Source organism: Condylostylus longicornis, unplaced genomic scaffold (assembly GCF_029603195.1).
Source record: "Condylostylus longicornis isolate FDR11 unplaced genomic scaffold, ASM2960319v2 ptg000030l, whole genome shotgun sequence".
Classification (NCBI taxonomy): domain Eukaryota; kingdom Metazoa; phylum Arthropoda; class Insecta; order Diptera; family Dolichopodidae; genus Condylostylus; species Condylostylus longicornis.
The window spans coordinates 3,629,204-3,647,897 of NW_026577999.1; the positions used below are offsets into that span (position 1 = coordinate 3,629,204).

At 25.2% G+C, this 18,694-nt stretch overlaps 1 protein-coding gene and 1 non-coding gene across 2 annotated transcripts; both read right to left on the reverse strand.

Moving 5' to 3' along the window:
* Positions 1-334: 334 nt before the first annotated feature.
* LOC129608104 (uncharacterized) lies at positions 335-16,802 on the reverse strand. Its single transcript, XM_055519428.1, has 10 exons — positions 16,772-16,802; positions 12,770-14,577; positions 12,247-12,534; positions 11,673-12,171; positions 6,506-6,556; positions 1,917-2,603; positions 1,641-1,855; positions 1,387-1,581; positions 1,109-1,268; positions 335-567 (listed from the first exon to the last, which is right to left on the reverse strand). Exons 1-10 carry the CDS (start codon positions 16,785-16,787, stop codon positions 446-448), a joined length of 4,041 nt encoding a protein of 1,346 aa, XP_055375403.1. The 5' UTR covers positions 16,788-16,802; the 3' UTR covers positions 335-445.
* On the reverse strand, positions 4,749-4,821 carry Trnas-aga (transfer RNA serine (anticodon AGA)). The gene has a single exon. It is a non-coding gene; the product is annotated as a tRNA-Ser (tRNA).
* Positions 16,803-18,694: the final 1,892 nt, after the last annotated feature.

An 18,694-nucleotide genomic window follows, 5' to 3' on the forward strand; every position in this document is an offset into this window, starting at 1 on the left:
TTATCTTTTAAACTTAAATTAAAAAACAAGTTGTTGAAGTTATCATACATCTATCAAGTTATCATCAAAAATTATCTATTAACGATTACAAAAAACAACCTTTTTTTTTTAATTGATCTTTAAAAAGTGTATTTATTTCGATGATTCTAAAAGATTTTACTTATTAGTTTTACTGTTCGCCTTTGCGGCGCTATAGTCGTTACTACTTTCTTTGGTTGGTCGAATACAGGAAAAGATAACGAACTGCTAGTAAGAATGTTATTGATAAATAATACGCAAGAAAAACTTACTTATGTACATATGTATATGTACATACGTGTATGTATTTTTCATATTTCATCTTTTAAGAACATAATTTTTTATTCCTAATTCGTTATTTTTCGATATTATTAAAATAGAACAAGACTTATAATAATTTCATAAAAATTGTATTTTGTATTACAAACTACAATGCAGGATTATTTACTACACTTATAAATAGTGGTGTGTGTTGCTGTTGATCAAGTATAATCGATATGAACGGGCTATTAATTGTGACAGTCTTAGGGTTGGGTCTCGCACCTGCACCTATGGTATAAAACAAATAAAATATTAATTAATTTACTTTTATAAATATAATTAAATGTGAGTGTATTATAATAGTATATTAAATGTATTATCATATTATAATGTTTTCAAATGTTGCTAGTTATCTCAATTTATTGATTCAGTATGTATTCCATTTTCCAAAGAAATACATAATAGTGCTTCTACTTTCGTTTTGTTAAATCAATTATATATAATTTTAAAAATTGTGACAAGAAGTGTAGAATAAATATCATACACCATAATTTTACAATACTTCCTTGCTTAACAGTAAAGTACATGCATACTTATTTAATTAAGTTATTAAAGCATGCTTTAGCTGATATTAAAAAAGGAGTAATTTTTGTTGATTTGACAATTTTATTAAAATTGAACGGAGTAATTGTGAATATAAAAACTGGTTAATGTGCTACAATTTTAATTTCTAATTTTGTTTTGGTACATAACGTCAATTAGCTAACTTACTTAAACCATATAAGTGATTTGTATGTCACCGTGGATAGAAAATTATAATTTTACTTACTCAAAGGAATTAAAAGGGCACTTGTCGCTGCAGCAGCAACAGTACCGTTTTCATCAACATCTAATGTTGCTTGTTGTAAAATGTCACTAACATATAAATTTGTTGATTTTGTTATTCCTGCTAAATTACTCTGTCCTCCAAAAACATCTCTTAATTCCATCTGAAAAAAAATATGTTTGTAGAAAAAATTTATGAAAAAATTATGTTAGTATATAAAAATTTACATCACATTTATGTATATAAAAAAAAATATGGTGAAAATTATATTTTTTATTTACCCTTTTCAATGGTTCCACCAAAGATTCCATGGATTTTAAGGAGAATTTCGGCATTTGAAGTTTTGTAAATCTCGGGAAAGTTTCATCGAGTGATGCAAATATTTCGTCTAAAGAACTAGAATCCATTTTACTAAGTAGATCTTTTACAGAACTTGAAAGTGATGGAACAATTAATACCATTGAGTACCGTTCATTCTAAAAAAATATTGACAATATTATTTCTATTATTTTTAATTGAACTTTCATGTAACTACTTCATAAGGTAAATTGACAATTGTGCAGTTTATTCCGCCAATTTTGCGTTCATATATCGGAATGTTTTGTGTAAATTCCATAAAGGGTACATTCACCGTTTCTTTATCTCCAGTGTAAAATTGTTTATTACCAATAGGTTCAAATTTAAATTTCCATGTATTATGGAAATAAATGGCTGACACAAGAACTAAGTTTACACCTTCCAAATCATAATCTTAACAAAAAAAGAAGGACAAGATTAATTAACGCCTTTTTTTTCCATGTTTTTAACTTACTTTCTGGTATTAGATTTTTTATATGACCTCCTGTTTGTCTTGATGCCCATTTGTTTATTTCACTTTTAGTATTACTATTTCTGAAATCATATCCTTGAAATTTGGCTAATCCTTCAACTTTTTGTCTATAACTATCATTTATTTCTATATTATTTTCATAGAAAATTCCAGCAGCTGATTGTAATCCTTCTGAGTTGGCATTTAATACACCATTCAATTGTTCACTACCTTTTGAACGAGTAACAACTTGTAATTCATTCTTTGTTTTACCATTTGCACCTTTTTCTAATAATGACAATAAAAATTGTGCTGATATTGGTGATAATATTAAATTTTTATTTTGATGATATCCTATATTTTTTAAAAGATCTAAGCTGAATGAGGTAATTGGATTTGAGGCTCTTTTCTGTTGAACTTCACCAAAGTCATCACCGTGTCGAATTTCTGGTTCTCTTCTATTAATTGTTTGTGACAGAGGATCATATACTGGTCTTGGATCATATTGTGGTGCTCGGCCTGTTGGAATAAAAATATTATGTTGATTTGGATAATATTGGGCTGAGCGTTTGGAATGTTTACTTTGTGCACGAGTACATTCACATGTAAGCTGCCCACCAAATAAAGAAAAAGTTTCCTTTTCTCCAAGGGTCGGTTCGCAAATATACAATAGAGAAATCAAAAATAAAACTGTAAAAAAAAATTAAATTAATTTATTAATAAAAATTTTATATTATCTGCAATAATGTGCCAATTTTGTTTAAATGTGTGCTTGTATTGGTTTTGATGTGCCAAATGTGTTGAAATGTGTGAAGAATTTTATTCTTCAATTTTGAATTTACATTTATGTATGTATATGAATTCTGCCATAGTTCCCGTAATTTGACAAAGAAATGTAATTTTATTAAATGAAATTTATTAAATGAAACTGGTAGTAATTAGTATTGTAAGTATTTCTTTAATTATAATTCCTAATATATTTTCAATTTCAATATGAAATAAGATATCGTAATAAAATTATTATTTGTAATTTATATTTAAGAAATGGTGTAAATTTGAAGTTTATATGAGCTATAAATGAAATAGAATAATATCTGCAGCTGCGTTTCTTTGATTCAAGATTATCATGTATGGGTCATCAAACCGTTTAATCTTCTTACTGAATTATATTCGGACTATAGCACACACAAATTAATGAAAATAAATCTTGAGATTAGATATTGTAATTGTTCGAGGCTTTGAAGTATTAATATTTTCAATGAAACTTGAATAAAGTAATTTTTAAATTCGTATCCATGATTTCTTAATAATAAATTTAACACAATGGTGTCACATTGTAGAAAAATACGTAATCAAGTTGTATCGCACGAGACGTCCATTATATTTTAATATATATATACCTACATATGTATTTAAATAGTGTTAACTTTAAAATTCACAGAGTTTATATATTTTTTCGAAAAATTAATTAATTTTAATTTCTATAATATTTTGATATGGAAATATTTCATAATTAGCGAGATTTGACATACAGATATGCTATATGTATTTATGTATTTTAAATTTAATTTTACATATGTATCTATTGTTTTAAATAATATGCTTTTTATACACAATTTTGTAAAAAAAATCATATTGATTCAGAAAAATAAATAATATTTATGTGTACATATGTATGTATACAATAGTTAATGAAAGTAAGTATAAACACGTCTATATATAAAACCGCAGAAATATATTTTCAATTATTTATACATAAGTATGTATGAACATGTACATATAATCCATTGTTTAAATTTTAGTTATTTTAGTTTTTTTTTATTTTAAAAACTTGTATATGAAATGTGATTCAAATGAGTTTTGTATTTTTAAACTAACAAATAGTTTTAAATTTCATCAAAATCTCGTTTATTTCTCACATCTTCGTTTAGTTAGCATGAGAAAGAATAAAGAAGAATAATAATTTCGTTGCCATTATCAATAATGAAAAATACTTATGTATATATGTAGGTATATGTGAAAGTTCATTATAAATTTGATGCCACAGATTTCTTAATCCATAAAACCTGAATATAGCCAATGACGAACATTTTAATTAAAAACTGTATCTTTTGTTGTTGTTAAAATTAGAATAATATTATTTTGTTATATTTTATTTTTTTCTCTTATAATTTTTTAAGGTTTTAATGATTCATTCATACGTAAGTTTTATATAGCGTATATGATATGTAAAATAAAGTCTGTATACATTTGGGTAAAACCCGTAATCAACTTTGTTTAAGTGTAAAATTAAAATTATCAATATATTTTTAATTTGTTTGAATAAAAATTTAAAATTATTTTATTCTTAATCGCATTCATCACAAAATTTTAATTTGACAGTAATCTGACAATTTATTTTTTTAAGTAGAAAGTAATCTTGCACATAATTTTATATTAATAACCCTGTAAGGTTTCAAAACTAGTAAAATTGATTCATTTTAAAAATTAAGAAAATCAAATTAATAAAAATTAATGAAAATTATGGCGCATGTTTTAGTTTCCAACTCCGCTTTTGATTTTGAAATTGTTGCGCGCACATGTACATAAGCAACTAAATCATTGGGTGTTTTCAAATAATCGAATGCGTTAACTAAAAATTTTAATTAGTTTATAAAAAATTACAAACTGTTGCGCTTTAATATAAAACAATGGCATAGAAATAAGTAATCAAACAGTTGCAAAACTAAAAATTGCATTTAACTTAAAGGAAATTTCTTCATGCAACTGCAGAACAGATGGATGACGTAATCAAAGGAACGAGTTAAAGGCAGAAAAATTAATTAAAAAATTTTTCTCCTCGGACTGGACTCGAACCAGTGACCTACCGCTTTCTAGGCGGACGCTCTACCAACTGAGCTACAGAGGCATGAAGAAATTGCCCAGTCCGAGGAGAAAAATTTTTTAATTAATTTTTCTGCCTTTAACTCGTTCCTTTGATTACGTCATCCATCTGTTCTGCAACTGCATGAAGAAATTTCCTTTAAGTTAAATTAGTAGTGTAATAAGCACATTCTTATTATTTCCGCAACTATGATGTTGTATTAGTAGAATTCATAAAAATTGCATGTCTATCTGAGCTCTAAAGTTCAATGAAAAATGTTTTGTTTACTGTGCTTAATTCAGTCTTGTCAAAATGAATTTATTCCGATAGGATGAGATAGGATGAGTAAATTCGTAGCGATAATAAGAGTACTGAATCTATCTGTATTAAAAATATGTAATTTTTTTTTGATAAAGAAAAAACTGAAATTTTTTGTTAGTATTTTTAAATTTCAATTTTCGTCATATTTTATAATAAGTAAATAAGGCATTGCAATTTTCTTTTTATGAATTTTTTTTGTATATATACGTTTAAAAATATTCCGCAAGGCTATTAAATTTCTCTATATACATACATATATTTATACCTTATATGAATGTAAATAAATTTCTATATAGTTAAGGGTGAATAGTTTATCTTTTAACAATTATATTAAAAGATTAGTAATTCAATATTTTTTTAAATGAAATTATAAAAGTAGAATAATTATTATAATATTTTATTTTAAACATGCATTTCAAATTTTAATTTATTAATTTAAAGAATTGTTAAGTTTATTGAGAGTTTATTGATTAATTGGTTGTAAATAGCGTTATGAAAAAGTATGACCAGGCTGATACTTGTAAGCATAAGAGTGTTTAAAAGTGAAAGTTTACTTGTATTTTGTTTTATTTATTTTAAAAATCTTCATGCATTTTATGAGTATTAATATTAAATATAATTTGAGCTTTATAATTAAGAATATTATTAAATTTTATTTAAATGGAATTGGAACTCCTTTCCAGATTGAAATATTTCTTTAAAGGAATTTTTTAAGCCGAAAAATAATTTTTTCATCCATTTCTAGCAACTTAAACTCATCTATTTTTGCAAAATGTAAAATTTAAATGGTTTTTTTTTCCACATTTAAAATATTAACAGTCTGTTCTCGTTATACTTATACTTTCAACATTAAAAAACAATTATTTTAATACAATTCCATATCAATTAACTTATTTAATTTGGTTTCCGATTTTCATTGCATAGTTTTTTAACATGATATATTTGATTTGGGTAAAGAATTAAACAAATGTAGGTTTTATACACTATTTTTACTCTAAAAGCATATTTTAAAATTTTTTCAAAATTGTATTCACTAATATAAAAACTATAATATTTCGATAACTATAATACTTTCGGCAATAACTGTTGTATTTTCCAAGTGATATTAATTTATATATTTATTTATTATATATATATACATAAGTTTATAAATATACAAGTTCGCTGTAATTATATTCCCGGTTTTTCCAAAAATATTAGTTTTTTTCATTTTTTATATTTTTCACGTTTTATGTAAATTCTTTTTTAATTTAAATTTTACCTTAACAAAAAAAAAAGAAGCTTTTTATCTTTTTTAAAATAATTAATTATTATATTTAGTAAGTGTGTATGTATGTATGTATGTATATGTTGTATTATGATGTATAATAAAATTTATAAGGCTTTTTAGCATTATATTACTAATCACCTGCTGTCGTCGTAGTGGTCATCAACATTTTGTATGTGTGTTTAAAATTTTCTTATTATTTTTTTTTTATATTTTAAATTTTATTTATTTATTATTATTTTTTTTTTTAATTTAAAATCAATTTGAACTTCATTTATATTTATGTGTGTGTGTGTGTGTATAGAGAAAGAATAAAAAATATTAAATTTTTAATTTTTAAAAGTTGACAATAATTTTTTTTTTTAAACTTATCAGCTTGAAATTTGTATTGGTACTGAATAGAATTTTTGAGCGAAGTTTCTTGTTATACTTAAATAAAATTTTTTTACTAACTTATATTTTTTTTTTTCGATTTCAGATTTCATTTGCGTTTTTTTTGTTTTTAAATATTTTTCTCGTTAATAGACTTGTTTTTTGTCTTATATACTTATATATATTGTTTTCTTACGTTATATGTACACATATGTACATACTTGTTTAGTTAATGGGCAACAGGCAGATTTAATATTTAAAGTTGATGATGATTATCACCATATACCGGTTTTTTTTAAAAGTTATTATGGTATAATTATAAAGTTAAAAGATTTAATATAAAGATATAAATTTAATTTTGAAGAAGTCTTGAAGACTTCTTCAAAATGTTACAATATATATTTTATAAAGAAATGTATACCTATATTTATATATAAGTAATGTAATGTGATATGTAAATATAAGATATTAGGATTACCCTTATGGAAATTAGTTGTAACAAAATACCGACAAATATCGAAGTCAATTAATTGTTAAAAGATGTAAGTCGTTTTAAAAAGAGAAAAGAAAATTTTTAATAAAATTTAATTTTTAGCTTGTGTCTATTAATTTATTTGATGCGTAAGGTAAGTGTAAAAACAGAACCAAAACTGAGAATTAAATTCTGAGCAATTTTCGGTGTTAACACAGAACAACGGGAACGGCAAAATTATCTATTCAGTATTTTACATACATATAATGCCATACACACATGGAAACGGATGATATAAAAAAAAAAAAAATAGGATTTTAGGTTTCATTCTGGCGGTCCCATGTATTAATGTGTATTTTGTATATGAAATTTGGGAAATTACTTTTTTTCTGTGTTCACCTATACTTTATGTATGTATACGCGTGAGGGTCTTTATATACATAAAAACTCAATACAGAAAATTTTCTATGACCAATTCCTAATATTATTCAAACATCTAACATTTTAATAAATCTAACATTGATAATTCTTAATATTGCTACACGAAATGTCCTTATAAAAATATTTACAATTTTTGTATTTTGGGTTTTTTCAATCTTATACTTATTTTACTATAAATATGGACAAGATTAAATTAAGTGAACTTTGTTTAGGTTTATTATAAAATAATAAAAATCTAATGTCGTTAGCATATATCCAATCAATCGCAGTGATTATTTGTTGAATACTTTTTATGTATATATCCTTATAAGAATGTTTGTACATATATGTACATATATATATGTATATTAGAATAACGCAGTGTTGCATAATATTATAAAAATTTCATTAAACACCATCTTAAAATTTTAAAAAAGTTAGTAACCTTTTAATTAATCTACAGCTCTAATATTCTTGAATTCAGAAAAATTTGTTATAGTTCATTGTTAAATTCGACGTTTATTATTGAATAAAAGAATAAAAATGTAAAATCGGGCCGTTGTAAAAGTTTAGTTTCTATAGTACTTGGTTTTTCCAAAAAGTTTTGTGTATTTTCCAAAAAAAAAATTATTAAAAAATTTAGTTCAATCCGTGTAGAAGTCCACGGCCTGACATAACTTAAAAGTTGATCAATTCATCTCTAATTTCTTAAATTCAAAAATAATATAATATAAATTTTAATCAAAACGAGTTCGGCCAAAAATTGAGATACACAAGTATTATAAAACAAGTTAAATTAAGTTTTTTCATTATGGAGAAACGTTTTTTCATTGAAAACTCGTCATATTAAATTTTTTGGTATCACAATACCATGCATATTGTAACATAATGTGATAAAATATAAATTGGTAAATATGAAGAAAAAAGCTTGGTTATAACTGGGTTTTTTTTAGTTAAGTTTAGCATGAAAGAATACAGTGATAAGCTTTAAGATTTATAATATAACAAAACCTCACATTTCATCTTTACCATGGTAGCAATTGTAATAATCTCATGAATTATTTAATATTATGAATTATTTATTTGAATTTAAGAAATTAAGTTATTGAAAAATGATATTCTAAAATTAGAAACAAAAAAAATAAATGAAGCAATGAAGGGTCATTTGAAGGTAGAGAACTATAAATTATTAATTTACCTATTTGATCTGAAGTTTTCTATATTAGTAATAGTTCTGTTGAGGCTTACTGTATAACATACATGCGGTTATCTTAATGTACGATTACCTCTAAAATTAACCTGCGTTTTCAACCATAATTTTTAAATTAAAATTTTCAAAAAATTATTAAACTCTGAGGCTGCATCTAATACTAATTATTTAACTCTTAATCGTATTTTAATATAAAATCGTAGTAGAATCAATCGTAATTATGGACATGTCCCGCTAAAAGTATGTATACGTGATATTATAATTACGAATACGCTTATGGTGTTTTAATTGTTGTACAAATTTTAAACATTTTTTGCAATTGTATACGATATTAATATTTTGTATCTTCTTGATAAAATATGTACATTTCTTTAAGAAACTATTTTTGACGTATAACATAATAAATAACATTAATGAATTATAAAAAAATAAAAGCTTTACAAACGGGTTCGATTTCAAGATAAAGAATAAGAGCCACCTTATAAAGCAAGGTCACGTGTAAATAATGTAAGATTGATATAAATAATAATAGAGAAAAGCTTAATAATATTGTAGAAAAAATTTTAATTTATAGAATTCTATATTGTGGTTGGGAAAGTCAAATGGAGAGAGCTAAATAGTATTAAATGTAAAATATAAAAATAAAACAAGAAAAAATTGAGTTGACCGTGTCAACTCTGTAATACCCGTACGAATTTCTTATCCTATATGCGTATAAATACGCCATAGCTGACTATGGAACAGACTATGACTTATACCATATTACCATATGGCATAATGGCCAAACAGAATATGCCATATTACCATATTATTTCATGCAAAATTTCAGTACTGTGTTTTCAATATTTTCTATGTGAAACGATTCAAGAAATTTCAATAATTTATATTACAGACGTAATAATATCCTTGTTTTCACGAGATGTCTATATTATAGTTTCAATAACTTCTGAGATAATGCCAAATAACTTTTGATGTTTTATGGCTGCTATCAGAAAGAGCCAAACAATTTCAACGACATTTATCAAACACAATGACCCTACTCATATATTCGCTTGTGTGAAATTTCACTTACTAGAAAAACACATTTGTGAAAATTTAATGAAATTAGCTCAATTAGTTTTTGAGTTATCGTTGGGACGGACGGACGGACAGACAAAGCTAAATCGATTTAGAATTCGATGCTGATCAAAAACATACACTTGAGTCTATATCTTTGACCATTATTTTTTAGCGTTACAAACGGTGAGGCAAATTTAGTATACCCTTCAAACATATGTTCGTACGGGTGTAAATATGCACAATGATTCATTTTGATTGGGAAATTTTCAAAGTAGCATACAACGTATATGTATTCCCTTTGTTAAAGTGCTTTTGACGTCAGAGGCTAGAAAAGAGTGTATAATGTAAGTGTATACGAAAATGTAATGTTATTTTAATGAAATATGTAATGTTTAAATTCTGTAAACAAAACGTAGAATGTTAAATGATACTTTTCTTGAAGGCTGTAATTTCGTATTGTAGTATACGTCTTTCTTAATTTGATAAGAATTACATGAAACTGAATGAAATCATCGCATTGTTTTTTCAAATACAAAAATATATAGAATTTTCTTGGTGCACAAAGAAATATGCACAACTGCATTTCCTAATGCAAATAAAAAAATTATCATACTATTTTTTAGTACATATAAAAATTATTAATTGAAATTTTTAATTTTTAATCTGATTATTATTCAGTGTACATTATCAATATACTTTGATCTCTTTATTTATAATTTTGGAAAAACCTAAAACAGTGTTTTTAAATTTTTCTAGCTAAATGCACATTCCTTGAAATGTAATCGATCATTTTTGAAATTTTATTATTATATGAATTTCAAACTAGTTAAAGTTAGTTTTCAGATACGATTTATATGGAATTGATTACAATTTAATAAAACATTGACTTACAAATGTTGTTTGACAGAATTTTGTTTGACAGAAGAAATAGAAGGATATTCAGGTCTCATCAAGTAAAATTCATGTAAAACGTGCAATTATTAAGCAGATATGAGTATATGTGTATCTTTAACATTTCTTAATGCTAAATTGAAAATTATTCAATATTTTTCATTGGTGAAGATTTATCTTCTTGAATCGTTATTATTATCTTTTTTGTCGCCTAAATATATGCAGTATTTTTGAAAATTTTTAGTTTAAGCTTCGCGTTGGTTATGATTGTAAATCAAATATCTTAGCCAATGTGAACGATTTGCCTTGTCTTTTTTTTATTAAAATTTTTGTGTTTATAAATTCATATATAGATTTTATAATATAATGGTTCGAATAACGTTCAAATTTATTATTTCCACAAAAATGAAAAAGAATTGACATACTTAAAGCAAAGTTTTTCGGCCTCAAAAATTATATAAAAATTAGATATGTACAAATACTTATATGCAATTTGAATTTTCAGAAAAATATCAGAAGATTAAATTGTCATGAAAAGTGGGAAGAATGCTTTTGCGATTTGTGCAATAATATAGCTATAGAAAATGCCAATGTAAGTAACCATGAAGCATATGAAGATGGGACGATGTCCTCATTTACAACTGTTTACAATATTTTTCAATTTTTATTAAAATCTTAAATTACTTAATTTTAATAAATAATTACAATCTAGGTCTTAAATGCTAAATAATATTATTATACCAATATTTTTGTTTCAGACAACAAAAAATATTACTGCCTATATAGTTCACCATTCTTGTCTTATCAAAATTCATTTTCAACTTAAATTAGTCAGTATTTGTATATGTTTTTCTTATTTTTACGTTAATTTTGAAGTTAAGATTCGAATCCAAATTCTTCCTTTATTTGTGGTTCCATTAGTTTTCCTGCCACTATTACGAAATTACTTGCACGGTCCATTATGAAATATAAGAAAGGTCGATTTACATCAAAATGTCTTTCATCGTCATCTTCTTTTTTATTTTCTAATATTGATCTACCAAGGGAATTTGATGCTGAGAGAGCATTTGCTGAAGCAGCACCTTCATCAACTCTTAAATTGACATGTTGAACAACCTCGTCGACATGTAGACCAGGTTCATCAGATAAATCTGCCATATTTGATGTATAAGCTGAAAATATTTTGTTAATACCAAGACGTTTCAATGTCTTTTCAGAACGTGACGTTTGCTCTATTTCAAATTTAGGTAAATTAATTGTTGTTAAAGTATCTGTTAAACGTGTCTGTAGCATTTGTAGATCAACAGGTTGAAGTTTTTCTATTAAACGTTCTAGACCATCTTTTTGTTTTGGCACAATTATTACAAATGAAAATCTTTCGTTCTAAAGTGTTTGAAAAATAAAAATATGAAATTTTAAAATTATTTTTTAATTTTTATATGGTTTTTAAAGTCATACTTCATATGGTAATTCAAGTGCATCAGCATCTAATGATTCTAATTTTGCCATTCTAAAACTACCACGAGTTGTCATTATTCTACTTGGAATTGCTTTACCATCAATACTTGTGAATGATTCCATTATATCACATCGTAATTCCATGAATGGATGCGCCCAATTACCTCTATAATATAATCCGTTAAATAAAAGCATTTTAGTTTTTGAAGGATTATCACGTCCTGATATTGAATTGGCACTTAATGCTGATGCGATGTCATCTTTTTGTAGTAAGGAACGCGGTTCAATCTAAAAAAATTGAAAAATTTTATAAATTTTAATTTTGAAAATTACAAAAATCAAAAACTTAAAAATTGCTATCTATAACAGTGAACTGTAGTTACTATTATATTAACTAACAGAAATCGCAATTTACACAAAATGTCTGAAAACACATTCTTCAATCGTAGGGAACTTACACAAAAACTTGAAATTTTTAAAGTTACAAAAAAATTACAAAATAATCAAAAATAAAATTACCAACCTTTCGTTTTGTAAAACTGGTTTCAACTGCTTCCATTATTTCCCCATTATCTTCATCAAATTTTTTAATGGATAATGTGATTTTTTCTGGTTCCTTTGATTCTACAAACACAACAGTTTCGATGTTATCGCTTTCATTTCCATCTTCTTTGTTATGCTTTCTCAAATTACTAATTTTTTCATCTTGACTTATGGTTTCATTCTCTTCATCATTTATATCAATCAAATCTATTCTACGGATTTGATTAATATCGGGATTTTCTAATGGTACCTCAATTGGTACATTGCTTTCTTGGGAATTCGGTTCTTTTATCAAGATAACAGATTCAATAAGTTTTTCTTCTTTTTTTAATTCATTTAGTGCAGCTGCTTCTGCTTCTATAATATCTGATTTTGTTTCTTCATTATTTGATTCTTTGAAATAATCATTTAAAGCTAGTTTTTCTGCTCTAATTTCTTTTACAACTGCATCAATGATATTTGATTCAGCATCTGCATCAATTTTTTTATCAATTTCATTTTCTGTTTTTACTTTTTCTGTTTCTTTTGATTCAGTAGCTGGTAATATTAGTTCTAATTGTAACATTGGTTGCGATGATGATTCTTCTTTTTCAGTTTCTTCTTTTATTGGCGATTCTTTTTCTTCACGATTACGTGTCTCTTCCATTTCTTTTGCGATTTCTGCTTTGATAATAGGCACTTCTACATATTGTTTATCATCAACAACTGCATCAAATTTTGAAGCTTCTTTCTCAATTTCAATAATTTCTCCATTTTGATTCACATCATTGATTTTTGTTGTTTCTTTTATTATAACTTTTTCAACAGCATTGTTATCCTTATCATCTTTTTGTAAAGGTTTTACAATATCCTTTTCAGATTGTTTTATTTCTTTTGCTTCAGAAGACTTTGTAGGAGATAATGGTGAAATGGAGAGTGGTAAATGTTTTAATTCTGATTCTACTATTTCTGAACGTTTCTCATCAATAAAATTAGATTTTTTTAAATCTTCAAACCCAATTATATCCTTGCTGTTATTTTTATCGTTAATTTCTGATTGATCACTATTAGAAGATTGCTCTTTATTGTCAGATACAGATGGTGTTACATTTGATGTTGCTCCTGTTTTTAAATTTGTAATTTGACGCAAATCATTTTCATTCATTTCATCAGGGGATGTTTTTGGTTCATCCCAATCAAAATCATTATTATCGATCTCTTTAACTTCTGCATTGTAATAAGTTCTTAAGATTTCTTTAAAATTATCTTTAGCTGTATTATTGCGATATATATAGAACCATGTTTTAAAAGATGGATTTATATCATAGTCATTTTTTTTATATGCCTGAAGTATATTATTAAATGATTCACGTAACACAGTTTTATCATTTGGATATCCTAAAGCATCTTCGAATTCCTTATATGTATCACCAGTTGAACCTTCAGCAAGTATAGCTAATATTGTTGAAATTCCCAATGGTGAAAACACTTCATTTCCACGATTTTCAATATTATCTTTCAAAATATTTATTGCAATTACTTGTGACTGAAGACTAGCATAATTAAATTCTTTTGGATTTTTTGTTTCATTTGTAATTTCATTTGTAGGTTCTGTTATTGCTGGTAATTTTTCTTGTGGTGTTTCTTTTGGGGCATCTAATTTAGGTAAATGAGTTTCTTCCTCTTTATGTAAATTCGATTCTTCCAATTTACTTTCTGGTTGAATATTTTCTATATTTTCATTAACATCTCTTTTGTGCCTTGGTAATGATAATGTTAATGTAATTAAACAAAATAATAATTGAAGACCTGAGAAAAGTTAAAAGAAAAAATATTGAGTATACTGAAAATACTGCTCCAATAAATTATAATATTGGACCCTATAACATTAAAGTTTTTCCTATTTAATTAAATAATGAATTGCAAAATGTAGTTTTTCCCCTTAACTGCTTTTATTATTAAATAATTTGAAAAAAACTTTAAATTACAGACTAATTTATATAAACAAGATACTCGTAAGATGAAATCGTAGTGGTTTGATTTTTAAAAATTCTTTATTTAATACACTTGAAAAATTTAATTTCAAAAAAAAAATATGCAGGAATGAAAACAATAAAATTTCATTACTAAGCTACGTCCCTGACCCTAATATTAATAACCATTAAATTAACATTTATATTTATTCAGTGCTGCAACAACGTTTACTGTAATTCACACTCATATACCGCGATTTGTGTTTTGTTAATTTCGATATTTTTTATTGATTTTATTTTGAACCTCTTTCAGTTTTCTTTTATTCTATTTTTGGAATTTATTAAAAAACATTTGAAGTATTAAAAATGGTAAGATTGTGTTGTTGCTATTAAAATTAGAACGTTTTTAGAATATTTTGTGTGGTCATCCCACAAGGTTTTAACAATTTGTTTATCAGAAACAAAATAAAAAAGAAAATCGTATGTTGGAGAAGGTTCGTGAAGTCTTAATTAGAATTCTCATTTTTCATATCAATATTTTTTGCTTTTTTTTTTTGGTATTATGAACTTTCTCTAAATTTTTTTTTTCGTTACAAATAGCTTTGTTTAAACACAGACGAATTGACCCAAATTTTTTTATGTGTTTTGATTAGAAATAAGAGTGACGTGCATTAGTTTTATTAGTTTTTATCGGTATAAAGCAAATTCTCTTTAACATTATACGTATTTGCTATTAGATTTTTATGGGTAGATAATTATACAGGAAATTATTATTAAAAAACTGCAAATCTTCAATATTGAAATGTGGGTACGTTTAAAAATGATAAAAATATTTTGTTATTTAACACAGGTTTTATTAAATTAAATTAGGCATGAGCGGAATACTGTTTGTGAATTTAATTTTGTAAAATAGTGTAATACCGTTTGGGGGGTTTATTGCAAATTTTTGATAAATCTAATATGATACTTTTAAATAGATTTAACACTGAATTTTTTTTCTTAACAATTAACCAATAAAATATGCAGCTATATTAACTAATAAATGAACGTGTATTCTAAGATCATACGAATATTAAATCTTCTATAATAATATGTAGCTGATAACAAATATTTGAATTTTTCAAATTTCTCTTGAAAACTGTAAATCGTATTTGTTGAGTTAATACATTTGTGCTCATGGCCTATTATTGTACATATTATGTTTCTTTAATTACTCAGCGAAATTGCACGTATATCTTTAATTCACTTAATACAAATCTTTGCATCAAATTATTTTATATTTTGTTGTTTTGGTAATAATTTTACAACGCGAAAGTTTATTCACCTCTTGAACTAATTTATATTGTAATAATTTATTTATACGCAAGTATTATTTATTTTGAGAGTACATTATACAGTTATTCATTCAATGTAGGTAGCAATTAAATTTTAAAATATGATTTACTTCTGTAATTTTCATCTTAATATTCATTTAATATATAAATAGGGTAAAATTGAATTTAATTTTTGCTATAATTAATTGTATTCATTAATAATTATGCAACAATTATTTAATGCAATATAATAAATAATCCACATAAAATAAATGTTTTTCACAATTATTATGGCCATACTTTATTCCATTTATTAAATTTGTATAGCTATGCAATTCTACTTGTGCAGATAAGTATTTTACCGTACTCAAATACCTGTAGATTGTTAATTTAAAATTCACTTTAAATTTGTGCATATACGAGTATATGTACATTTTCTATATATTCAAAATGCTTTAGTTGTTTGTTAAAACAATGCACATATATTATTTATTGTATGTACATATACACATACATAATATTAATAAGAAATTCACATTTATACATAGTACAATATAATTCTTATTACTTGTTATACTGTGTATAATATAAAGTGAAATTTAACTTCCATATTTTATAACTGTTTTATTTCTATTATATGTACATAAATGAATATAATATGTATGTATACACGTACTCCTATAATGTTGTTATTGTAATAAAAAATTCTTGACTTACTTGTAAATATTTTCATGTTGGTAAAAGAAGACAAAACAAAAAAAAACAAAAATTGAATATTATTTTATACAATAAGATGCTATCCGAACAAAATCTTAGAACTGAATGACTTCAAGAAAGTCCAAGTTAAAGAATTTTATGCATAAAATGTCATAATATAACAACAAATAAGCAGAAAATACAATAAAAAAAAAAGAATAAAAGTAATCAAGAAAAGAATAAAAATAATAATGAAAAAAGAAAAGCAGAACACTACAAGTGTTGTAAACCTCTCACTACCTGTAACCTGAGTATAAGGTACTGTTAGATGGCAATCAAATTATAAGAATGAAAAAAGTAAGAGAAAAGAAAGAAAATGGAAAAAAAATTTTATATACTAAACAAGAAACACAACTTTTAATGGTTCACAGAGAAAAAATTTTATATTACAGTATTTTATCACTATTTCAGATGGTTTATACGACAAAGTTATAAAATTTCAAAAAGATTGTAACAGCGAGGCGAAACTGAATTAAGATAGAACAGTTTCAAGTTTTGCAATGTAACTTACAGTACCGCGTACAAAATTTGCTTCATCGGCTTAGAGAACTAATTTTCAATTAACAGGAACTTTATCTTCCTAAGTAAATTTTTTTTTACCTGAGAAGATCAAAGCTTATAGGCAGTTCTAACTTCGATCCACAGCCTCTCACCCCAATCTATATCAACACGGAACTTCCATCGGGGTCACAAAGAAGCTGAGATTCTGTATCGCATTCACACAATAAGTGCCCCAACGCTTTAATAAGTCCTCTTCCAGAGATAGCAGACTCCACTCTCCGCAATTAAATTGGGATGAAAATTAAGTGTAATGTTTTGTAAAAATAAAATATAAAAGATGGTTTAATTTTTATTTTGAAAAATTCGAATACTGTCAGGCTGTAAAGTATTTTTAGATCAGATCTTACGGCACTTTGCTTTAAATAAGCTGTCAAAAATTTGACAACCATAATAAAACCTTCTTCGGTAATCAACTAAATTTACAGTAATTCAAAAATTTTAAAAATTGTGTAAGTGTATTATAGTATAAATGTCAAATGCTAATCCGGCAGGTTTCAAAACTCTTGTAGAACCTCTCTCAGAATTAAAAAAGAAGTTTAACAAAAAATAAATATTTTTGTCAGTGTTTTGATTGTTGAACTATAAAACTTTCGAATAAATTAAATTGGTATATTCTTGTTTTTGTTTTTTTTTTTAACTAAAGAGTAAACTGAAGAAATAATTACAAATATGCGAGTGTTTTCTGCTTAGCTAGCTATCTTAATGTACATATTTATTTAAGTATAATGTTTTTGACTTTCCCGGCGTAACAAAAATCATTCTATAATTTTAAGTCACTTAAACTGTTTTTTTTTTTGTTTTGGAGAAAAAAGTCAAGTTGTTCATTTATTAGAATTCTAAGATAAATTTAAATATGATTAAGACCATTTGAATATTTGTACATACTATAATCTCGAGTTATATATGATTGTGCCAGATTTTTAAGATTATTTTAGTTCAGTTTCATATATTTAAGTAGTTTACTTCCACTGGGAATTCGAAAATAAAAATATACAACAAAACATATCTAAAGTCATGATAGCGAGAATTGATTAAAACTTTTGTGTTCAAAGAAAAGAAAGAATTTGATAAAACTTCTATTTACGCAAGTTTATTGAGTGATTTCCATTGCGGATGACAACCTACTGCGAGCTAAGTTTTGTTATTCCCCAGCTACTGCTGACTCAATGTTAAAAGCACTTCATTGGTAAATTTCTGTGTATGGTAAGAATCAATCGTAGAACGCATAGCGATAAAAGACAAATTTCTCCCAACAGAACCTGCTGGTACTCTAGCCCACTTAGGCGACAGTGAGCATTACATTACATTGGACATTATGAAAAT